At 45.1% G+C, this 25,539-nt stretch overlaps 1 protein-coding gene across 1 annotated transcript in view; it reads left to right on the top strand.

Moving 5' to 3' along the window:
• Positions 1–2,683: 2,683 nt before the first annotated feature.
• LVRN (laeverin) overlaps positions 2,684–25,539 on the top strand; it is a 68,684-nt gene continuing 45,828 nt past the window's right edge. Inside the window, exons 1-3 of the mRNA XM_004759072.3 lie at positions 2,684–3,660; positions 19,708–19,850; positions 21,971–22,110. Of these exons, the coding sequence (XP_004759129.2) occupies positions 2,963–3,660; positions 19,708–19,850; positions 21,971–22,110 (981 nt within the window). The 5' untranslated portion in view covers positions 2,684–2,962. The remainder of the gene's footprint in view (positions 3,661–19,707; positions 19,851–21,970; positions 22,111–25,539) is intronic.

Below are 25,539 nucleotides of genomic sequence, written 5' to 3'. Positions count from 1 at the left end.
GCTTTGTTACCGGTAAATCCCCTGGGAGAAGGGGAGCAGGGACAGTTTCTAAATAGGTCCTTACAGAAAGATACACAGAATATATTGTTAAATGAAAAAAAATGCAAGGGTCAGAAGCACGTTTTAGTACACTATTTTTTACTTAAGAAAGGGGAGAAATGCAAGAGTAGATAACTGTATTTGCATGATTTGTGTAAAGAAACACAGGATACATACACAAAAATACTATCAAAAATTATTAACTATGAAAGCAGTGGAAGCCAGATATCTCAACATAAATTTCCACACTCTTTATATTTTTGAGCCTTATGAATATATCACCCATTCAAAAAAAAATTAAATTTGCAAAGTAAATGAAGAAAAAGAGAAAAGAAAAATTAAATCATATGGCCCAAGGGGAAGAATAAAGTATTATAGAGGCTCATAGTAAGTACTAAGATATAATGATGGAGGGATAATAGACCTGCCGAAACATAAGCATAAGCAACAAAACTAAATAGGTACAAAGATACAAAGGCCAAGTCCCATTGGGCTAGCATAAAAAGCCTTGGGTTATTGCTTTAGTTTAGGATTTCTGAACAGTAGCAATGATGACATTTCTGGGCAAGGTATTTCTTTGTTGCAGGCGGCTGTCCTGTGCACTGGAGGATGTTTAGCGGTATCCCTGGCCTTTACTCCCTAGATATGAGTAGCAAAGCCTCACCCCCACCCCACAGAACCACCAACTAAAAGACTCCATGCACTGGCCAATGTCCAGGGGAGGGGAGCAGCCCAAAGCACTTCCTGCTGAGAATCACTGTTCTAGCTGGTCTAAATAGGAAGGGGGAATTTCTGAGATCTCATTAAGAAATTAAAAAAGAAAAAAAAACTTTTAGTGAATGTTTTCCTGGCAACTGATCTGTTTCCTGGAACTAGTCTTTCACCGAAATGTCAAAAATTTCATATGATAGTATTTTCCAGTTCTTTTAAAAAATTATTAACATAAGCATGATTCAGTGAGTGTATTATTTAGCAACTTCTGAGTGGTTTAACGATTTATCAAATATTTTCCCTTTAAATAAGATACTTAAATTGAGAGCCATTGGATGTCATTTTATTACTGTGCACCTTTTTGTGTGGTAGCCAATTTCTACTTGTCTAATGATATTAGGCAAATAGAATTTAACAACTCTGTCTGCTTATACACCTCTGTAGAGTTTCTTAGGCAAAATCAAGGGGAGAGGCCCCTCTAATATGAACTTCAAGTCACTCTGTTAGGGACTCTTTTTCTTTCTTTAACCTTTCCTTGGGAGTCTGGAATCCTTCCAGAAATGGACCACTGGGAGGCAAAGACGATAATTCATTAGCTCTGCATCTGTGGCAATCCCCATCTCACAATAACCTTCCCTCAGAGGCCCCTGCTATATAGCTCAGTAGCTCATAGTTGTGGCAGCCTGACTTGCAGTAGGAGAAACAGAAGGAGCTTTTTCTCCCTCAGCTCTACCTAGGATCTTTTGGGAGGGATGCAGGTGGCCATAATTATTTTTAAACACGATCGTTCCTTTTCTGAAGAAAGCCAATCAAACCTGTAATCAGGACACTGGTCCGCCAGTTACAGCACAGTGAATGCGTGAGCTTGGCTGGAGGTTTGTTTTTAACGTAATTAATTTCAGCTGGAGGAGCAGGGTGGCTCACATTTCCCGGGAGAATCCCCTTGGTTTACCCGTCTCTGGACTCAGGTGGAAAGATCTCCTTATTGGATGGGACCTACAGTTCAAATCAGGAAAGCCAAGACCATTTCCTGGCCGAGATGGAAAAATTATCTTCGTTCTGGAAGATGGGATACACGCTCAAGGAAGTCTTCGGCCGGCAGGTGAATATTTAACCGCTCTCTCCTCTTCCCCAGCGCCCGCTGAATACTTGCAACCCCATTCCCAATGCAGGCGAGTGCGTGCGTGCAAACTCGGGGCTGGGCGCAGAGGCCGGAGAACTACCCCGGGAGCACCCATTAAATAGCACACACATGCCCGGCATGCCAAAGATCTCACCGACTAGGGCATCGCCTGGGACTCCTGGCCCGGCAGTTTCTGGGCGGAGGCCGCACGACTGCTGCATGAAACGAGCCGGTTTTGAAAGCAGAACCGTCCTATCCCTTTCCCAGAGACGTCCCCTCTCCACCCAAGAGCTGCAGAGGAACTCTCCCTGCCTTTCTGTCGACCACTTCCGCAGCCCCACGTCCCAAGCACCGAAACGAGGCGGGACTCCTGGTTTCCATCGTTGCACTCGCTGCCTGGGTTGCGTGATTCCCGAGCTTATTTAGGTGGCGAATTTAGGGTCCCACGATCTGCCTTAGGGAATTCTGATAGAGAGGAAGCCCCCCACCTACCCAGGGTCATTTCAGAGTGCGTCTCCAAAAGTCCAGATCCTTAAGCCCCGCACCGCACCCCCTAGCACTCGCATCCCCAGTAGCGGCCGACAGGTGTGCCATTCGCATACCATCCTGCAGTCAAGAAGCGGGGTGTGCTATGCGCTCGTGTCTTTTCCGACAACCCTTGAAACTGCACCGAGGGGCGCATCCAGCAAATCTCAAGAATTCAAACATCCTCGTCCAAGGTGTCCCAAATTCGAGTTTGCTCCGACCGTCCCCTTCCGGCGTCGACTCTGGAAGCCTCATCCACTTGGGCTTTCCCTTCCTACCCAAAGAGGCGCGCGCTTCGGTGCGCGGGATCCGCCTCTTTCCCCAGGCTCTGGCGGGGCGGGGGTGGGTAGGCAGGGACCTGGATCTGATTAGCTGGGAGGGGGAAGCCCTGGTCCCAACCGCTCGCTCGCGTCTCCCAAGTTTCTCGGGGAGGAGGAGGACGACGAATTGGAGGAGGGACGTTACCGAGAGGAAGAGCAGGGGTCCCATCACTGAGCACCCGGAGCAAGGTTGGTGCCGCCGCCGTCTTCCGGCTCTCGCCTAGCCCTCGCCCTGGGTCCAAGCATGGGGCCCCCTTCCAGCTCCGGCTTCTACGTGAGCCGCGCGGTAGCCCTGCTGCTGGCCGGGCTGGCGGCCGCGTTCCTGCTGGCGCTGGCCGCGCTCGCCGCCCTGTATGGCCGCTGCGCCCGCGTGCCGCCGTCGGATCTTCCCCACCGCGCCGGCCCGGACACCGCGCCCTCCCCTCCCCGCACGCCAGAAGAGCCGCTGCCCCCCGGGCGCACCCGCCCCACTCGGGAGCCGGTGGTGACCGCCACCACGGGCCACGGGCGCCCCCCAGGACCCTGGGACCAGCTGCGCCTGCCGCCCTGGCTCGTGCCCCTGCACTACGAGCTGGAGCTGTGGCCCCGGCTGCGGCCCCAAGAGTCCTGGGCTCCGACGTTGACCTTCACGGGCCGCGTGAACATCACGGTGCGCTGCACCGCGGCCACCAGGCGGCTGCTGCTGCACAGCCTCTTCCTGGACTGCGAGAGCGCCGAGGTGCGGGGTCCTCTCGCCTCCGACGCCGGAGACGGCACGGTGGGCCGCGTGCCGGTGGACGACGTGTGGTTCGCGTTCGACATGCAGTATATGGTGCTGGAGCTGGGCGGCCCGCTGCAGCCCGGGGGGCGGTATGAGCTGCAGCTCAGCTTCTCCGGCCTGGTGTACCAGGACCTCAGGGAGGGGCTCTTCTTCAGCGTCTACACAGACCAGGGGGAGCGCAGGTAAGCGCAGGCCGGCCCGCGTCCCCTCCGCTCCCGCGTCCCCGGGCTCCCGCGCGAGAGTCCAGCCGCCTGCCTGCGTCCAGGTGCGCGTCTTCTGCCCCTCCCCCCAAACCCCATCGCTCGCGCTGCTTTCTTGTAGAGCCCTCCTTGCTCCCCTTCCCTTCAGAAACCCTGCTTGTAACAGCGGTTACCAGACTGCGGTCCTTCCTCTGGCTCTTTCGAACGAAGCACCATCCCCGGCCCGTCCAGCATCCACTTCGTTTCTGTCGTTGCCCTTCTAAGGTCGCTGCTCCCCGAGACGTTTACCGTCGTCTTCAGAAAGCCCCTGCTCCCCACCTTTGCTCTAACCCAGAAGGGCTTCGCCGCGTGAGCAAATCCCTTGCTCCTGGGCCGGCAGGAGCTGTCAATCTGGGAGCTTGTTCGAGACTACAAATTCCCCACCCTCGACCAAAGGATCGGAATCTGTGTTTTAAGCAGATCGCCGGGTGGTGTCTGGGCATTTAACCTTGGAGAAGCTTGGGGCTGTCGCGCCCTTGCGCCCCGAGTTTCCCTTCCCCAGCGGGCCTCCGCGCTCAGCTCCCTGCTCTCTTCTTCTTCCGCGCGCTCTGGAGCTGCTGCTCTTGCGACAAATACCCTCACGTCGGTGCTATTCTCATCCCCCCCCCCTTTTTGTTTTTTGCTGAGGTTTTCCAAAACTTAAGACTCCTCTTCAATTCATCCCCTCGCATCCTCTGCCTAGGGAGCGAGTCATATATTGTGCGTGTGCCGCAGCTTCCCCCACCCCTGCCAAGCTTTCTGAACATCTCTGCAGAGGATGGGGAAGCTGGCGCTTTCGGGATTCCTTCCCCGGGAGGAAGAAAATAATAGCAGTAGGAGTAGCAGTAGTAATGGTAGTAATAGTAATAATAGCGGAGACAAGACCTCCCCGAGTTTGCAAGCTCACGTAGCATGCATGTATTCTCTTTACGCTCATCTGGGATAATACTTTCCACACGGAACGTTTCCATCTCAAGAACTGCCTCTTTCCACGCCCTGGACCACGTTACTGACCCCAGGCGGGCGCCGGGGAAACCATGTGTGTGTGTAAGATACTGGAAAGGATCTTTCTTCACACTGGCGCTCTTCTTCGCTCACGCACTGGTGGACCATTTGCGGTTTACACAAGTGCATGTACTCTCCCTTTTTATTATTAGAGAAAATGTTCTCAGATGTTCCTGGAGGGAAAGGAACCTACTCAGTGCCCCCCCCCCCCACCAAAATCATCTCCTGCATTATTTTTGAAAATGGCAGGGCTTTGAAGGGAAGTTTAATAAGCTCCCTCAGCTGGGTGTGTAATCTGTAACTTTTGTTTTTAAGGACTGTATGCTTTTTTTTCTTTTTCTTTCGAACATGCATCCAGGCTTGAAAAATAGTTTTGGAAATTTTCTCATTAGGATGTTGTGTTACCAGATTTAAGGGCACAGGAAACCTTTTGTAATTACTGTGCGGGTGGTTCAGAGTGCAGGATTTTTCAGAGGGGGAAAAAGGACCCTGCCCTCACATGGGACAGTATTTTCTGCTGTCGAGTCAGTAAATCGTTTGCTAAACCATCTCTTCTTAATGAGGTCCATGGCCTGGAGAGCCTGCCCTCACAAATATGGGAAATGAAATTCCCTTTCCATTTTTCTATTGTGTTGCCAGCACTAGTGGTAACTAGAAACCATATTTTGAGAACATTAAAATTCAAACAAGCAGAAATCCGAATAAGGTCCCCCAGATGTTCATAGACCACTGCAGAGTTCCAGACTCGCCGCATCTTAGAGGAGCTGATGCTTGGAAATTGCTTTTCTGCCTCTCTGCCTTGGAAACCACGAGGGAAAGAAACCTCCAGTTGAGTTTGAAGCCAAGGTCACAAAGAACTTGGACGACAGGATCAGTGTGGTGAAGCCGATTTTGGAAGCCCACCAGGCCTGAGTTTGAGCTGTGTGACTTGAGTCAGGCCCTCCATGTCTCTGAGCTGATTGCCGAACATGTTTACTTCTCTTCGTTGGTGACCCCTTATCACAGTCTGGACAGGCTGCAGTTCTTAGAAAATTTTACTCAACATTAAGGCAAAAAAAAAAAAAAAAAAGAAAATCATTCCAGCATATTCGAAGAGCGTTGCGCTCTCACTCTTCTAAGGCTTAGGTCCCCGATTTTCTGGCTTGAGAGATTGCTGGGATGCTTCCCGAATGTTCTCTGCCTTTCCCTCTCTGGCAGGTGCCATCCCATTTCTGCCACAGAGGAGACATCTATTGGATGCCTTAGATGTGTGCTTCTCTGTGGGTCTGCCTCTCTTGTTCTATGTGCAGGAAGTTGAGAGAAAAATCCAAATGCTGATGTTCCTAAAAGCAGTATTTCCCGGACTTCACTTTCTGGCACATCACTCTTCCGGGTTTTGCCATATTCACATACCTCTGGCCATATTCTCTTGTTAAAAAATATCACTCAATTTAAACAAAAATATTAAGTAGATCTATTAAAAAGCAACTCTATCGGGGCGCCTGGGTGGCTCAGTGGGTTAAGCCGCTGCCTTCGGCTCAGGTCATGATCTCAGAGTCCTGGGATCGAGTCCCGCATCGGGCTCTCTGCTCAGCAGAGAGCCTGCTTCCCTCTCTCTCTCTGCCTGCCTCTCCATCTACTTGTGATTTCTCTCTGTCAAATAAATAAATAAAATCTTTAAAAAAAAAAAAAAAAAAAAAAAAAAAGCAACTCTATCATATAGAACTTATAGTCGTGGTGCTGTAGAGTCATTAATACGATGAAAAAACGATGTTATTAAGTTCACGTGTTAGCAATTATCTGCTGAAGGATCTGGAGCTCCACATCTGAGGGCTGCTCTCGCTTTGTTAAAAGGAGAAATTAGAATCCAGTGTTCAAGATAAATAACATCAAACCAAGATTTTTCTCTTGACCTTACCAGAAAGATTCATAAAATGTGAAAAAGACTGACTTTCTCATATGTGAGTCAGCTCTCTATAATAGTGTGTCTGAGAGCTACCCGAAATCCTTCTTCATCTATCCTTGGGGAAATCCTGAATTCAAGTTGTGGTTCACAAACCTTGAATGTATATTAGAATCCCCAGGGGAGTTTATCAAACAGAGAGTTCCGGGGGCACACCCTCAAAACTTCCAGATGATACACTCATGTCCATAGTCAGAATAGCCACAAGGTGGACGGAACACATGGTCATCGGTGGGGACAAATGGGCAAATAAAAGGTGGCTTATATATACGCGGGAATATTACTCAGCCTTAAAAAGGAAGGACGTTCTGGGGCACATGGGTGGCTCAGAGAGTTAAGTGGCTGGCTCTTGATCTCAGCTCAGGTCTCCATCTCAGGGTGTTGAGTTCAAGCCCTGTGTTGGGCTTCATGCTGGGCATGGAGCCTACTTAAAAAAAAAAAAAAAAAAAAAAAAAAAAAGGAAGGACATTCTGACACATGCTGCAACGTAGATGAACTTTGAGGACATTATATTTAACTACTATTTAGAGCGGTTAAATTCAGAAATAGAAAGTAGAATGTTGGTGGCTAGGAGCTGGGGGAGTGGGCTGTTGCTGTTGAATGGGAACATTCAGTTGTTTCCAGTTTTTGTCTACTACAAATAAAGGTTCCAGGAGCAATTGTGTAAGGTTTTAGTTGAACATGAGTTTTTATTTTTCTGGAATAAATGCCCAGGAAAGGAGTATAATTGGTAGGTCACATGGTTGTTTCATGTTCAGTTTTTAAGAAAATGCTAACGTGTTTCCCAAAGTGTCTGTACTATTTTTCATTCCCACCAACAATGTGTCAATGGTAGTTTTGCTGCATCTTAACCACCATTTGTTTTTACCACTGTTTTTTATTCTAGCTGTTATGACGCACATATAATGATATCTCATTGTGGTCTTAATTTGCATTTTTCTCATCCTTAGTCAGACATACTATCTCTTACCCGCACCTAATTTGCATTTTCCTAATGGCTAATCACACTCAGCACCTTCTCAGGCTTTTTTGGCATCCACATATCGCCTTTGATGAAATGTCTCCTCCTCATGGCTTTTGTCCATTTTCTTTTCTTTTTTTTAAAAATTAATTAATTAATTAATTAATTTGACAGACAGAGATTAGTGGTAGGCAGAGAGAGAGAGGAGGAAGCAGGCTCCCTGCTGAGCAGAGAGCCTGATGTGGGGCTTGATCCCAGGACCCTAGGATCATGACCTGAGCAGAAGGCAGAGGCTTTAACCCACTGAGCCACCCAGGCACCCCCCCCCCCATTTTCTTTCTTTTTTTTTAATTTTTATTTATTTATCTATTTGACAGATAGTGCAAGTAGGCAGAGAGGCAGTCAGAGAGAGAGGAGGAAGCAGGCTCCCTGCTGAGCGGAGAGCCCGATGTGGGGCTCGATCCCAGGACCCTGGGATCATGACCTGAGCTGAAGGCAGAGGCTTTAACCCACTGAGCCACCCAGGTGCCCCCCCATTTTCTAATTGAGCTGTTTTTACCGTTGAGTCCTGAGAGTTCATTATATATTCTAGATCGGAGTCTGTTGTGAGACATGTGGTTTACAAATTGGTTTTCCTGGCTTGTAGCTTGTTTCTTCATGCTCTTGCTAAGGTCTTTCAGGGGGCAAAAGTTTTTTAATTTTAATGAGGTCCAATTTATCAATTTTTATTTTTATTTTTTTCCAGTTTACCAGTTTTTATTTTTATTTATTTATTTATTTACTTAAAGATTTTATTTATTTATTTGACAGACAGAGATCACAAGTAGGCAGAGAGGAAGGCAGAGAGAGGAGGAAGCAGGCTCCCCGCGGAGCAGAGAGCCCAATGTGGGACTCGATCTCAGGACCCTGGGATCATGACCTGAGCCAAAGGCAGAGGCTTTAACCCACTGAGCCACTCAGGCACCCCAGTTTACCAATTTTTAAAATAGACGATGCTTTTGATATCATGTTTAGGAATGTTTCCTTAAAAGGACTGTTGTAGAGAAGTTTTAGGTTTACAACAAAACTAAAGGGTAGTACAGAGACTTCCCATTTAACCCCTGAACCTGGACATGCATCACGTTGCCCGTTATCAAAATCACTCACCAGAATGAATGAAATATGAATATATCAATGAAAGATGAAATATATCAATATTTTATGAAAGATGAATATGAAAGATGAGTATATCAATACACTATAACCACCCAAAGTCCATGGTTTACCCTATGGCTCACTTTTGATGTTGTACATTCTATATGTTTGGACAGATGTATAATGACATATATCTATTATTATAAGATCATACAGAGTATTTTAACTGACCTAAAAATCCTGTTATTTGCCTATTTATCCCTTGCTCCAATCGTTGATCTTCTTGTTCCCATGTTTTTGCCTTTTCTAGAATCTTATATCTGGCATCATACTATATGTACATAGCCTTTTCAGGCCTGGCTTCTTTAACTTGGTAATATACAAATAAGATGCCTTCATGTCTTTTCATGTCTTGATAGTTCATACCTTTCCAACACTGAATAATATTCCATTGTCTGGATGTACCATAGTTTACTTATCCATTTCCCTACTGAAAAATACCTTGGTTTGCTTCCAAATGTTGACAATTATGGAAAAAGGTGCTCTCAACTCTTTATGTAGGTTTTTGTGCAGACCTGAAATTTTAGCTTCTTTAGGTAAATATCAAGGAGCATAATTGCTGAGTCATATGGTAAGAATATGTTTTGTTTTGTAAGAAGCCACAAAACTGACTTCCAAAGAGTCTGTACCATTTTGCATTCCCACCAACAATATATGAGGGTTCCTGTTGCTCCACATCCTCAACAGCATTTGGTGTTGTTAGTGTTCTGGATTTTGGCCATTCTAGTAGGTGTTCAGTTTTATCTCATTGTGGTTTTAATTTGCATTTCGCTGGTGATCTGTGATGTGGAGCACTTTTTAATATGTTCATTTGCCGTCTGTATAATTTCTTTGGTGAGTTGTCTGTTGAGGTTTTTGGCCCATTTTTCAATTCAGTTGTTTTTTTTCTTATTGCTGAGTTTTAAGAGTTCTTTGTATAGTTTGGATAACCATCCTTTATTTGATATGTCTTTTGCAAATATTTTTTTCCTAGTCTGTGGCTTGTCTTCTCTTTCTCTTTATACTATTTTTTGCAGAGCAGAATATTTCAGTTTTAAAGAAGTCCACTTTATCAGTTATTTCTGTCATGGGTCATGTCTTTGGTGTAGTATCTAAAAAGACTTACCCATACTCAAGGTCATTTAGGTTTTCTCTTATGTTTCTAGTAGGAGTTTTATGTTATTGAATTTTACATTTTAAAGTGACCCATTGTAAGTTAATTTGACCCATTATGAATTAATTTTTGTGAGGGGTGTAAGGTTTGTGTCTAGATTCAATTTTTTTGCACATGGATGTCTAGTAGTTCCAGCAATATTTGTTGAAGAGACTATCATTACTCCTTGTATTGCCTTTGCTCCTTTGTCAAAGATCAGTTGGCTGTATCTGTATGGGTCTCTTTCTGAGTTCTCTATTCTGTTCCATTGATCTATTTGTTTATTCTTTGACCAATATCACACTCTCTTGATTACCATAGCTTTATAGTAAGTCTTGAAGGCAGATAGTGTCAATCTTCCAAGTTTGTTCTTCTCCTTCAATATCGTGTTGGCTGTTCTGCGTGTTTTGTCTCCCCATATAAACTTTAGAATTGGTTTGTTGATCTCCACAAACTTAACTTGCTGGGATTTTTATTGGGATTGCATTTCATTTACAGACCAAGTTGGGAAGAACTGACATCTTGATAATCTGACTTTTATCCAGACACCCAGGTGCCCTAGCAATCAGCTTTTGTATCTTAGTCTTGTATGGTGTAAACTGCTGTAATTTCTTATTAGTTGTAGGAGTTTTTTGGTCTATTCTTTTGAATTTTCTGCATAGACTATCATGTCATCTGTGACTAAAAAGTGTTTCTTTCTTCGCAATCTATACATCTTTTATTTGGTTGTCTTGACTTATTGCATTAGTAAGGTGTTCAGCACAATGTTGAAGAGGAGTGGTGAGAGGGGACATCCTTGCTTATACCTGACCTTAGTGGAAAGATTTCAGTTCTCACTATTACGTATGAAGTTAGCTGTAGACTTTTCATAGTCTTTATCAGGGTGAGGATGCTCCCCTCTATTCCCATTTTACTGAGAGTCTTTATCATGAATGATAGAAAATGCTTTTTCTGCATCTATTGATAAGATTGTGTGATTTTTCTTATGTAGTCTGTTAATGTGATGGATTACATTATTAATTTTCATGTGTTGAACCAGTCTTGTATACCTGAGGTAAGTCCCACTTGCTTGTGGTTTATAACTCTTTTTATACATTGTTGCATTTGGTTTGCTAATATTTTAACAAGTTTTGTATCTGTGGTCATAAGAGATAGTGGTCAATAGTTTTATATATTTTTTGTAATGTTTTGTCTGGTTTTGGTATTGGGGTAGTGCTGTCCACACAGAATGTGTTAGGAATCATTTCTCTGCATTTTTTTATTTGGCACATTATGTATTTTAAGGAATTGGTCCATTTTATCTAGAAGATCAAATGTGTAAGCATAGAGTAGTTCATAGTACTTATTATCTTTTTAATGTCCATGGGATCTGCACTGATGACTCCTCTTTCATTTCTAATATCATAGTTGAATATAGTTGAATTAAAATTTATCATGTGTACTATTGTTTTCTGCTTATTGCTATTGTTCTTTGTTCCTATTTCTGTCTTCAACTCCTTTCCTGCCTTTCTTCCCTAAGTTGTGCCAATCTATGAATACAGCTTAACTAAATTGACAATTCCATAGTTTTTCTATATAAGTAGTTATATAGAAAAATCATCTCAAATAAAGACAGTTTTACATCTTTGTTACTTTAGGTGCCTTTTGTTGCTTTTCCTTGCCTTACTTCCATGCCTAGAGTGTCTATTGCAGTGTTGGATAAAAGTGCTTAGTTGCAGATACCCTTGTTTTGTTCCTTTTCTTAAGGTGAAAGCATTCATTCTTACACTATTATTATTTTTTCCTTCTTCTTCTTCCTCCTCTTCCTCCCCTCTTTTTACTCCTCTTTGTCTTCCCCTTCCTCCTCATCCTCCCTGTTGTAGATGCCCTATAACAAATTAAGGAAGTTCCCTTCTGGTTTTTAATTTTCTGAGAATTTTTATCAGATTGGATGCTGGATTTTGCCAAATGCTTTTTTTTGCATCTTTGAGATGATCATATGGTTTTTCTTTTTTAGTCTGTTAATATGGTAAATTACATTGATTGATTTTTCTAATGATAAATTAATACTGTATTTGAAAGATAAATCCCACTTGGCCTTGATATATTATCCCTTTATGTTTTGTTGCATTTGATTTACTAAAATTTTGTTTTTAACTTTTGTCTCCACATTCATGAGTTTTCTTTCCCTTTGTCTTGGTATCAGTGTCTTGGTATCTTTGGTATCAGAATAACACTGGCTTCAAATAATTTAGAAGTTTTTCTTCTTTAATTTTTTGGAAGAATTTATATGGAATTGGTATAAACTTTTTCTTAAATTCTTGATTAACTTTCACTAATGAAGCCACGTGGACCTGAAAGTTTTGGGGGGATGGTTTTTAACTACAAATTAAACCTCTTTAATGAATAAAAGGCTATTTTACTTATCTATTTCTTTATGCGTAAGCTTTAGGAGTTTGGGTTGTGCAAGAAATTTGCCCATTTAGTCAAAGTTGTCAAATTTAAGTATAATTAATGTTTCTAAACCATTCCTTTATTATTATTTTAATATCTGTAGAATTTGTAGTGATGTCACCTCTCTCATTCCTGACATTGGTCATTTGTGTCTTCTCTCTTATGGGAGCTTAAGTCCTGGTTCTGATATCACCTCTGGCACTTACTTATTGTCTAAACAGTGACTTATACTCCAGGGTCCTCAGCTTGTTGAAAGTTAAAAGGGTGGGGTTCTCCAAGGTCTCTTCTACTTCTGATAGACAATAAGTTTGATAAGTGTGCCTTGAGATTTATATAATTTATTAATCTTTTTGTAGAATCAATTTTTAGTTTCAGTGATTTTCTCTATCGTTTTTCATTCCAGTGATTTACATAGTATTCTTTATTATTTCCTTTCTTCTTCTTATTTTGGGCTCCCTTTTCTTTTTCTATTTTCTTTTTTTAAGATTTATTATTTATTTTAGAGAGCGAGAGAGGGAGGGAGGGAGGGACAGAGGGAGAAGGAGGGAGAGAATTCACAAGCCGAGTCTCCACTGAGCGCAGAGCACCATGCAGGGTTCAGTCTCACAACCCTGAGATCATGACCTGAGCCAAAATCAAGAGCCACATTCTCAACTGACTGAGCCACCCCTTTTTCTTTTTCTCTTTTCTTCAGATGGGTGTGAGGTAATTGATTTAAGCTATTTTTCTTCTTAACATAGGTGTTTAGGGGTATAAATTTTCCACTAACTACTGAATTAGTGGCATGCCACAAATAATTTCATGTTTTTAAGATTTTTGTTCAGTTCAACATATTTATATTTTCCCTTTTGACTTCTTCTTTGACTCAAGGGTTATTTACAACTCGTGCTGCCTAGTTTCCAAATATTTGGGCATTTTCTCATTTTTTAGTGAGTGCCTGACATTTCAAAGTTTATGTTGCTGAATGCAATATTTTGTTATGTTGCTTTAATGAATGCTGTCTTTTCTAGATAGGTACATAAGTTTTATGGTGACCTTCTCAATCCTTGCCTGATCTCCCATGGCTTGTTTTTAAGTCCTCTGAGAGTGAATCAAAAGTCGTCTTTACTCTAGACCTACTTTAATTCATTGCTTAGGCATTACCTTCCTGGTCTCTGTTGAAAAATCCAATCATTCTGGAGATTTCTGTACTCCAGCTTGTGGAAATTTGAACAACTCCAAGCACTGTGTGAGCTCTAGGAATTGTTTGGTTTTCCCTCTCTGTGGTATCTGTTCTTTCCCCCAACAGCATTTCTTTACTTGACCTCCTAAAGTACAGATTAATATTTCACCAAAGACTCAGCAATGGGGACGGGGAGGAGGAGCGGATTCTGTGCAGATTTTTGCCCTGCAGATTTTAGCTATCTAGATCTCTCCGGGCATCAGTCATAGTCTCCTCCTCTTGGTGAGATCCCTAAACTCAGTTTCTGTTCCCTGTCCCTGTGCTGCATTTGAGAAATTGCTTATGGGTAGACAAGGTCATTGTAGAGTTTACTTCATTAGTCTCTCTTCTCTTGGGAATCACAGTCCTGTGCTTTCTGTTACCGTGTCTGAGAACAGTGGTTCTATATATTTTATAAGAGTTTGTAGTTGAGTTCAACAGAGGGCTAATTCTAGCCTATGTTCCTCCATCGGGGTGGAAAACAGAAGTCTGATCATCTCTAGATTTGGTAATGTTATTAACCATAAAGTTAATCCTCAGTCTCCTTCACAATCTCTTAGTTGGCTTGTAGTTTTTATTACATTATGTTCTAAAAAGCATGAAAAAGGGCCCCAGGAAAGGGAGCTGGGAAGGACCATAGGCTGGGGACCCAGAGCCCTGGTTCTGGTATTACCCCTGCTACTTAACTCATTGTCTCCCCAGTTGTGTAAGTTCCCAGCGTACCAGCTTTCACATCTATAAAGTAAGATGGTGGGACTTTCCCAAGTTTTCTTTCACTTTTGAAATTCGGTGGAAGAATGTATAATTCCATTCTCGTTCACAGTGTCCGTTAGGAAATACATCTTGCTTTTCTGACCCTGCCATGTCTTTAATAAAATATTAGACAGAATAGGGAGGTATTGAGAGAAACGAGACTAGGATCCTCAGGGGAGGAGGGTGGGCTCACTGGTGTGAAATGGCTGGAGAAAATTTGGGTCTTTGATCAGGGACAAATGAAGGGGAGAACAGGAGGATCGGCATGAATCGGTGTGTGCAGGTGTAGAAAGAGCGAACGGAGAATTGAAAAAGTTTTCCTTCCAGTTGCTATTTATGCTAGGAAATCTGGCACCTTCCTCAGGGTATGACACACAAGGGAGAAATTTGAGCAATATTAGGAAAGAATTTAGAAGTATCAAAACAAGCAGCGAACTCCAGAGCCAAGCACATGATGTCGTTGGTGTCACAGAGAAAAGAGGTCATTTCATTATCCTATAGAGACGTTGAACACACATGCTTCATGGGGCCGAGCCGTCTTCTCTAGGGGATGATTTTGCTCATCCAAGATTCAGATCCTGTATGTTTTGCAAACCAGTGTAGCCAGTCTATCGAGAAAGCACACCTCACGGCTCAGTAAAAGTGCAACTGCGTTTATCTCTGTCCTTTACGATTTAGTCTCTGAGATCTTCTTTCCTGCTTCTGCCTAAATACTCTAACAGCCCATAATTTACTGCTCATTCTTCGGTGACAGATGACCTACGTACATGAAGTCACAAACACTGTCCAGATGCAAAAATTAGAGAATTCAGTCCTGGGTCATACTAGAAGCCTTAAACTTCATTTGCTGGGGAATCTCCCTTTCTCTCACTCCGTGCGTACTTCCCCAAGCCGGGGCTGGGGGCTTTGGGTTAGAAGCCTGCAGTGAGGTAGGGGGCAGTGATGTTTCCATTTCTCCACCTCATGGTTCTCATGGCCCCTTCTTCCATCCTGAGAGTTGCTGGTCCTGAGACCCAGCAGGTCCTGTGGGACTAGGGGAGACGGGGAGAGGTGACCCATAGAGCAGGTCTTACCTCGCCATTTGGTCTGACTCTGGCTTTGCACATACATTTTCCCCTCAAATGTTGTTTTCTCACTTTTCCTCTTTCTTCTACAGTTTTCTTGACCCTGAAGGCTGCTTCCTCTGTTTGTTCTTATGGTCATTCATGAATCCTTCCTCAGTGCCACCCCGGGATGTGCAGGGGTGCCTCTCCAGCTTCCTGTTGGTGGCCCTGTTGGACAGAACCCAAGGCCCTGTACTGGCTCACTCCATGTCTCAGGGCACATAACTCTCCCAAGAAATAAATATATATATACACACATACATGCATGCATATATCCCTGACCTGGGGTTGACATGGGTCTCAAGACAGTAGCCCTCTTCTTCTGGTTCTGCCTTCAAAGCAATCAGTCCTCCTGCCTTTCAGAGTCCCTCCTGGTAGGAGTTAGACTTGGACCAGTGTCCATTTTGGCTTTCCCACCAGGATGCTGGGTACCAGCCTCCAAGTCTCTCAGCCTCAGGAAACACCCTCTACTCTCTGAGAGAACGTCTCCCCTTCTAGTTCCTCCTGGTTAGGGACTGCCCTCCTCCTAGCACCCTGAGATCAAGAGCGCTTGGGTAACTATGCCACAGAAATCTCTCTTCCCATCTCTTGTCTCCATTCCCTGAACTTCTTTCCTTATATCTTTTAAAAAAATGATTATATTTATTTATTTATTTGAGAGTGAGCATGCATAAACAGAGGGGAGAGGGGCAGAGGCAGAGGGAGAAGCAGACTCCCTGCCGAGCAAGGAGCCCAATGGAGGGCTTGATCCCAGGACCCTGGGATCATGACCTGAGCTGAAGGCAGAGGCATATCCGACTGAGCCACCCAGACTCCCTCTCGCATCTATCTTTGATGGAGTTGAGAAGCCCAAGAAGGCCCTGTAGATTCTCGAGGCCATCTACTTCGAAAATCTTCATAACATGGTTTGGCACCTTCTTCTGGAATTGTACCTCTATTATGCCTTGTTGCCTGGTGGAAACTTCAGTTTTAAGATCGTGTTACACAAGTAATAAACAAACATGATTCATGGGCCAAGCCTTGAACCGCAGACCAGTGGTGTAACATCCGTCTTTACTAAACATTTGGATTTCTGAGTGTGTCGTTGTACAAAAACAACTCAGTGGGGACCACTTTCAGGTCTTACTTAACCCTTGGCCAGTTATGTTACTCAGCACTTGGTAGCTTGATCTGGCATATGGCGGCATATGGCGGCCATAAATGCCTTGGAATGAAATACCTTACTGAATGTATATTTCTAATGTGGCAGGAGATGGACAGCCCAAGGACATCATGTGGTCTTGACCCCAAGACCTCCTCCGACACAAGAACATGGCGAGTCCAGGACTCTCTGTGGGACAGGAGAGTGGCTTTGAAATACCTCTCCAGAGGACAGGAGAGTGGCTTTGAAATACCAAGCCCCTACGAGACAAACTCTCCCAAATTAACTACCCCCCGCCCCAGCTGACCGCTTTCAACCCGGACTTCACAGGCACTGTAATAGCATGTTTCGATGAGCTCTGAGGGCACCAGAGGATGGATGGTTCTCTTTTCTGAGGTCAGGATATCCTTACAGGGTTGCTTGAGTCCAAAGCAGAGAGAGCAGGGGAACTAATACCAGCCTTCAGTTCCCAGATGTGGCATAAGCAGATCGTGTGTGCTGCTGGCTGGTCCTGACCTTGGGAGTGAAGACTACATGCCAAAAAGGCTGTGTGTTATAGGGATCTTTCCCGTTTTGTTTGTTTGCAGAAAACCAGGGAGGAAATAGTCGAGTAAAATCCAAGAGTTGCTTTTATTGCACTTTTCTAGAGGCCTAAATCACAAAATGGGAAGGCATGTGCTTGTTGTTTGTTAAAGCCGTGACTCTGAGCTGGTTGTCTCTGCTTAGCCTTTTTGAATCTGTAGCCCCCCTCCCCCCCTGCCTTTTTAATTTAAAATCAGTTAATTAACATACAGTATGTTATTTGGTTCAGAGGTAGAGTAGCCCCTTTTGAAGAGCATACAACTTTCCCACTTGCCTGAAGAGTCTGATATTCTCACCTCACAACTTACTCAAGAGTCATATGCTTTGTGCAGTCACAGCAGTGGAGGTGTTCCCAAGCTTTACTTATTTAATTTATTTATTTGTCAGAGAGAGAGTGAGAGTGAGCACAAGCATGGGGAGCAGCAGGCAGAGGAAGAAGCAGGCTCCCTGCTGAGCAAGGAGCCCTGATCAATACGGGGCTCTATCCCAGGACCCTGAGATCATGACCTGAGCTGAAGGCAGCCGCTTAACCTTCTGCGCCACCCAGACCCGCATTCTTCCCATTACATTGTCAATCATTTGACTTTTTTCTACTTCATCACCTATCTTTTAAAGATAGCAACCAATACTACAAAACAAATCCCAGGGCAACAGACTCCGTAAAATTACTGTGTACTTATAAATATACAGCTATCAGATCAAGGTGCCTTTATTTTATAGTCCCTCCGAAGCTGAGAAAATACTTACTCAGTTGCTACAAACCCATGTTTTCACCAAGTGTTAAAAATGATACAAAGAGGAAATACATGACCCCTAACTTCTGGTAGTTTGAACTTTATTAGGAAGACAACTACGGTTGTCTTCAGCTTGACCTCAACTGTGACCTTTGACACCTGTCTAAATCCTTTGTAATTGGTGACTTCCAACTCTCCACCCCGACGCCGTTAACTTATCCCTCCTTGAAGTCTGCTACAGTTCAGCTATATGGAGAGCAATCTGGGAGACTGAAAGGAATATAGGGAATCTGTAGGTTGTTCATTGATAGATTCAGTCATGAATAAGGTGAAAGTTCAAACAGCAGTAAAAGGTCGATAGTGCCATTACTTTCTGGGTGGAGGAGCAGGAAGGCGTGACTCGTTGTTAAGGGGTGCTCAGCTAGCAGGACTCGGAGCAAAGTCTTGCCCCAAAGTGGCTGAGGTCAGAGTTCACAGAGGTCAGAGGTCACGGGCCACCTTCCAGTCCCTGCGAGCTGGGGCAAAGTTAAGTGAGAGGAAACATATAGGGCAAGACAGGCTTGTTGAAAATTACCGTTTTTTGGGACATTGGGGAAGGTATGTGCTACGGTGAGTGCTGTGAAGTGTGTAAACCCGGTGATTCACAGACCTGTACCCCTGGGGCTAATAATACATTATATGTTAATAATAAACATGTGAAAGAAAAATAAAATTAATTACATCTGCAAAAAAAAAAAAAAGAAAATTACTGTTTTGTCACCGTGAGGTTATGAACACATCCAGCTGGCTTCCTGGAGAGGCATGACTGGTGTATGTGAATTTTCATGTCAGTGGGGGGCCTTGCCCTGAGTGGAGATGAGTGTGATAATGGGGGGCCCATATTCCTCCACACCTGTTGAATTCCCCTGTTATTTATCTAAGAGCCGGGCCTGAAGCAAGGGTAAATGCATCTGGGACACCAAGCCCCAGGACCTTAGGGGAAAAAAAAAAGGAATTAGCATCCACAGTTGTCATTCCAAATCAGGGCCCCGGGTGGCCAAGTCTTAATGAGACTGTGGGTTTATTTTGAGAAGAAAGTTGGTAGCGAGGACCCATCTCTTAGATTCAGACCGTGTTACAGAGGCGGAACCTGCAGATCTCTTCATTAGCCCAGGGCACTCTTGTCTCTAAACTTTTCCTAGTAAATCACCAGTGTGCTGTGGGGTAATGTCACTTTTTGTAAGTTTCCATGGAGATGGGGGAAGGAGCAGTAGGGATTTGATAAATCCACCCAAATGTAAATGAAAGTTATTTTTCTTTCGTTTGGCATGGACTTAGATCACTTACCCCAGTGGGTGCAGAATAAAACCTTTTCTAAATTTTCAACCAGGAAGAAGAGGGACCATCGGACAAAAAGATAAAAATGTAGACGTTCTGCAGCAGACGTTGCTTGCACTGCAGTGGAAGATGAGAGCAATAGTCCGTGCCCCAAAAAGTCACCCTCGTTTAAAAAATAACTTGGTTCTCAAAAGCCTGTCATTGCATATTTGCTATATTTGTTCCTATTTTGTTTGCACAGGGTTTTAAAGGCATATGACGTAATGAAGTAAATAGTATTTTGCGGTCAAAAATTAAATAGGTCCTTTGTATTTTAGGTCTTACAAGAATTCCAAGGTGTGGTGAGAAGGAAAATGTGTGTGTTTTAACTGGAAGGGCAGCGAGGAAGATGAAGGGAAACATTCTAGCTCCTTCCTGAATATAATTATAAGCCGTCATCCCTCCATATTTTTTTTTTTGTTTCCCCTAATTTGAAACAAAAATAAATAGATTTTTCCCAAAAATGTATTGCAGGGCCCTTTTGGCATCTCAGATGGAACCCACGTTTGCCAGGAGTGTGTTTCCTTGTTTTGATGAGCCAGCTCTAAAGGCAACTTTTAATGTTACAATTATTCATGATCCGAGCTATGTGGCCCTTTCCAACATGCCAAAGCTGGGTAAGTAATGTTTCCTGTCCTCGTGTATACGTGTATATTAAGGATACATAGGTATGTGTATGTATACAGGCCTATATTTGTGTACGTATATATATTTAACTCTCTAATACCTTTTTAAAAAAAGATTTTATTTATTTATTTGACACAGAGAGAGAGATCACAAGTAGGCAGAGAGGCAGGCAGAGAGAGAGGAGAAAGCAGGCTCCCCGCTGAGCAGAGAGCCCGATGCAAGGCTCGATCCTAGGATCCTGAGATCATGACCCGAGCTGAAGGCAGAGGCTTTAACCCACTGAACCACCCAGGCGCCCCTGTAATACCTTTATCAACAGCTTTTCTAGACCATGCATTGGCAGGGTATTATAATTAGGGAAAGCGGGCACTTAGGGTCCGTATCAGCACCAGCATCTCAATGATGGTAAATCTCGATTTCTGCATTGCAAACTGGGGACACCACGTTGTTCTTATTCCTTGGCGGCCCGTCTGCCTGCAAATTTGGCCTTCCATATCGATCATCAGTGATAACAGGCCAGCAGACTTGGTCTGAATCTGGTGCACAGATGTGTTTCATTTGGCTCACATGATTTTTCCCCTCCTCGGATTGAACTTCTAAAAATCCAGAGATTTCTCATAAAAATAAAGATCTTTTACTTCCTTGTAAACTTAGAAGATCCAAGGACCCCAGGCATGCAGGTCCTTCGTGACAGCAATAGTTAGAGCTCATGAGAGGCTGTCGGCTGCAGATGGCCCCCCAGTCCCCACCACTGTGGTCCCCACCACTCCCTGTGACTGACTGTATGCCAGCCCCATTCACACCAGATATCCGGTCCCCGGCTTTAAAGACCAAGACTGCCTCCACAGAAGACTTTGCTGAAACCTGACGATGGTCAGATTGCCCTTCCTTGACCTTCTGTGGGCCTGGGAGGCTCTAGATGAAGTGTTCTGAGAGCTGGACGGGTCTAGGAAACAGAAATGATGGAAAAGAGAAGAGGTGGGTTGTCTCTTAGTTGCCTCCTAGTTCCCATGGATTTAGCACTCCATCAGTATTGTTCAAGATACTGATTCAGAGGAAAGATGCTGTCCTTAGATCTTCCTAATGCTGTTTCTTCATTTGTTTTTAATTGAAGTATCATGGACATAAGCGATTACATGAGTTTCAGAGGTACGTCATAGAGATTTGATGATTATGTGACATTAAGAACTGTTCATCATGATAAGTGTAGTCACCCTCTGTCTCCATACAAAGTTAGGATTCTTGATGACATTCTCTATGCTGTACAATCTATCACCATGGCATTAATATATATTTTTAAGATTATTTATTTTAAGAGAGAGAAAAGAGAGAGCATGCTAGCAGGGGGAGGGGTAGAGGCAGAGGGAGCTGGAGAATCTCAAGCAGGCTCCATGCTGAGCACAGAGCTCAAGGCAGGGTTCGATCTCACAATCCTGAGGTCATGACCTAAGCCAAAACCAAGAGTCAGACGCTTAACCTACCGAGCCACCCAGGCGCCCCTCTGTGGCATTGATTTTATCACTGGAAGTCTGTAGCTGTGGATCACCTTCACCCCCCCCCCTTTTTTCTTTTAAAGATTTTATTCATTCACTTGATAGACAGAGATCACAAGCAGGCAGAGAAGCAGGCAGAGAGAGAGAGGAAGAAGCAGGCTCCCTCCTGAGCAGAGAGCCCCATGCAGGGCTCAGTCCCAGGACACTAAGATCATGACCCGAGCTGAAGGCAGGGGCTTTAAACCACTGAGCCACCCAGGTGCCCCCACCTTCACCCCTTTTGCCCACTTCCCCAAACCCCATCCCACTGGCCACCGCCATTTTATTCTCTGTATTTATGAGCCTGTTTCCAGTTTTTTTGCTTGTTGGTTGGTTGGTTCATGTGTTTTGCTTTTAAAATTTCACACATCAGTGAAATCATATGGTGTTCGTCTCTCTCTGACTTGTTTCACTTCATATGGTTTTGATGAGTTCGGGATGGAGAAAGCCAAACGGCTCAGACTCTGGGGACTGGCTGGGAGGAAGTTACTGGGTGACACACGCCCGGACACATCGTTTCAAAGGTGGCTGTTAGTGCTTCGGTTTGCAGTGATCTGGACTGAAACTGGTTTCTGTAGGTCAGTCTGTGAGGAGAGACACGAACGGAAGCGTGTGGACCGTCAGTACATTTTCCACGACGCCCCACATGCCGACTTACTTAGTGGCTTTGGCCGTATGTGACTATGCCTACGTGGACAGAAGCGAAAGGGGCAAGGAGGTGAGTGAGGAAGACCATCCAGGTAAGGGTGCCCCCGTCCTGGCTGCGGATGGTTGGGCCGTTCCTTCTGCATCCGGGAGGGTTACACCTCCATCTCCCATCGTCACCTCCTGACGGCCCCTTTGGCTGTTTGCAAGCTCTGTTGAAACTCTTAGTTTGGGGAGCCTCTGAGGGGCTCAGTCAGTTAAGCATCTGCCTTTAGCTCCGGTCATGACCTCGGAGTCTTGGGATTGAGTTCCCCATTGGGATCCATGTTCCGGGGGGCGGGGTCTGCTTCTCCCTCTGCCCCTGTTCCTGATCATGCTTGCTCCCTCTCTCCCGAATGAATAAATAACATCAAGAAAAGAAGAACAAAAGAACTGAAGGAAGGGATGGGAGGGCAAGACAAGGGCAAAGGCAGGGAAACGGAAAAGGAAAGGAAACTTCACAGATGGGATGCCATGGCTCCCCCACACCAGCACCTCCAAGCTCAGGTATGCCGGCCGTTTAGTCCATGAGGTGACTGCAGCCTTGAAGGGGGGTGACAGTGTGTCCGGCATCCCCAACAGCCCCAGGTCCCAGCCGGGAACAACCACCGTGGGGGAAACGGTGCCTGCAGGTGATGAATCAGGGCTGTGGGCTGGCTCAACTCAGGGGCACCCGGCACTTCTCCGGAGCTGGGTGACGGAGGTGCCCTGTCCCAACACCTTGTTTCTGCCCAGTTATGCCTGCCCTCTGTAGTCACCCTTGGGGCAAATAATCTGGGTACCTGCAGCAGTCCTTCACCTGCTGGCTCACGGCTCACCCTGGAGCAGGGAGGGAAGTAAGGCCAATTCTGCAAGCTGTGTTCTTTCTCCTGGCGTCCACCTCCCAGAGCTGAGGACAATCAAGCCCCCAGAGTGGGCGGAGACTCTGTCCTGGGCCCAGCATTTTCCAGGCTTGTACCGTGGACTTGTACTGTGGAGTGGACAAGCCTCTGGCCAGGGGGAGAATCACTCCCAGATACTCCTCCGAAGGTTGAATGAACTGTATCGTCTCCCAGGCAAACTGCAGCTTCTCCTCAGCTCTTGGCTGCAGCCTGATTTCTTTCTTCCCAAAGGGACACTGGTGGGACCTTCAGATTCACAGGTGGAACACAGGCCACATGAAACCTTCAAGACCCCTCCTGACAAATCTCCTCAGGCATGATTTGAAACACCCGCTTCAGACCTGGCATGACGGAGTCACCCAAGGGGGTGTGTCAGCTCCCGCAGCTCAAGTGGCTTGTGGCTCTTGGGGCTGCCCTTCCACAGAAAGTCTGAGAAAAAGGGGCCCATCCACTTCTTGGTGAAAGATAGCCCTGAAAAGAAAACCAGCTGTCACTGAAGCAAAGAGGAAATGGAACGGGCCTAAGAGAAGCATGTTCTTCGCCAGAACATTGAAACTTGGGATGAATTTATCAGTGGAATGCTGCATTTGGCGCAGGCTCAGCTCTCTACAAAGGGAAGGAGTCCGCCGTCTATCCTACAGGGGAACCAGAATGTTCTCTTGGAAGAGGTCCGGATGATACAAACAATTGCTTGTCAAGGAAGAGATAAAAATTTAGTGAGATTGAAAAGGCGGTTAATCCTTGACACGAGGAAACACCGACCTAAGGTTGGAAATAACATCTTTTGAGTAGACCTTAGTGCACACAGGCACATGTAAAAATTTTCAAATTCTCTAAGGTGTTGAGGTCTGCTGGGTGCAGGGAGGACCCCAAGATCACACTGGGGGGTGGCGAGCTGTGATTTTGAAGGAGCTTTACAGCTGTATCTCCCAAGCATTCCTCACTGTTTGGTGTTAGTCCCGCCCCCATGCAGGTTGAAGTCTCCATTGTCAGCCTCCCCTTCAGCTTATAAGATGGTAGTTTAGGGGAGGAGCTTTTGAAACTGAAAGTCGATCCTACAGAGGTTCAGTTATTTCCCCAAATGTTGCAGTGAAAAATGCATCCACCTTGAAGGCAGGGGGAAGGTGTGTTCTTTCCACTGAGCTTGGGTGTGGGCTTGGGTGCCGCCATCTTCCCCTGGCCTGGAACTAGAGGTGGGGGTGGGGTAAGCGCAGTGTAGGGGCAGGGCTGAATCCTGGGGCCTCCTTCCCAGGAGAAGGAGGCCTCTGCAGCGTGGGGGAGGCCGAAAAGCATGAGGTCAGAGGCCCCAGAAGCAGGTGGTTGCATTCTGTGAAAAGGGAACATTCCTGAAGACCTCACATAATTCCAAATTCACATAATTCAAGACAAATTTCCCAGCAGAAATACAAGCAGAGGAAGGTGAATGCGTTCTTGGAGCTCAGCATTCTGCAAATATTGTTGTCCTGCTTTTCATCTTTCTAGCGTTTTCTCTGGTGTTCAGCAGAGAACTCCTCAAATTGACGGTATTCATGTCAGGACAATTACCTTAATTCCCTCATTTCTAACTTTCTTTCTTTCTTTCTTTCTTTCTTTTTTTTTAAAGATTTTATTTATTTATTTGACAGAGGTCACAAGTAGGCAGAGAGGTAGGCGGGGGTGGGGGGAGCAGGCTCCCCGCCAAGCAAAGAGCCTGATGCAGGGCTCTATCCCAGAACCCGGGGATCATGACCTGAGCCGAAGGTGGAGGCTTAACCCACTGAGCCTCCCAGGCGCCCCCTCATTTCTAACTTTCATTCCAGGGTTTTTTGAGTTTCGTGCATGTTCCCTGGCATTAACGCTAGCAACCCCATCAAAAAGTGCTCCGATGCTATTGTCGTGGCATAGACAATGATCGCATATTGAAATAATAACGAGGGGCGCCTGGGTGGCTCAGTCGTTAAGCGTCTGCCTTTGGCTCAGGTCATGATCTCAGGGTCCTGAGATGCAGTCCCTCATCAGGCTCCCTGCTCAGCGGGGAGCCCGCTTTTCCCTCTTCCTCTGCCTTTCTCTCTGCTTGTGCTTGCTCTCTCAAATAATTACAATATTTTATAAATAATAATAATAATAATAATAATGAATGACAATAATAAAACAGAAACAAAGGAGCCACCAGAGTGGCAAAATCAGTTCCCAAAGGCCCCAACAATAGCTCGATCACATTAAACTAACAAACCAAGGCAGGGTTGTCTCTTTACCTACAAAAGAGGAAATATCATAAACAGAGATTGTGATTCAGTTACACCATGGCTGTAAAATCATAAAACTCCTGATGAACTTCTTTGAATGAAGGGAATTATAGCCTTATTTAAAACTTTGAGGCTCGCCCTCTTCACGACCTTAGCATTAACAAGCATGAAGAAGCCATTTTAAATTTGCACGATGTGGGGGTGCCTGGGTGGCTCAGTGGGTTAAGCCTCTGCCTTCAGCTCGGATCATGATCTCAGTGTCCTGGGATCGAGCCCTGCATCGGGCTCTCCGCTCAGCAGGGAGCCTGCTTCCCCCTCTCTCTCTCTGCCTGCCTCTCTGCCTACTTGTGATCTCTC

This window comes from Mustela putorius, unplaced genomic scaffold (genome assembly GCF_011764305.1).
Source record: "Mustela putorius furo isolate JIRA1106 unplaced genomic scaffold, ASM1176430v1.1 tig00003923_pilon_pilon_pilon, whole genome shotgun sequence".
NCBI classification, from domain to species: Eukaryota; Metazoa; Chordata; class Mammalia; order Carnivora; family Mustelidae; genus Mustela; species Mustela putorius.
The sequence above is the reverse complement of the archived record's forward strand: the minus strand, read 5'-3'. Positions and strand labels throughout refer to the sequence as shown.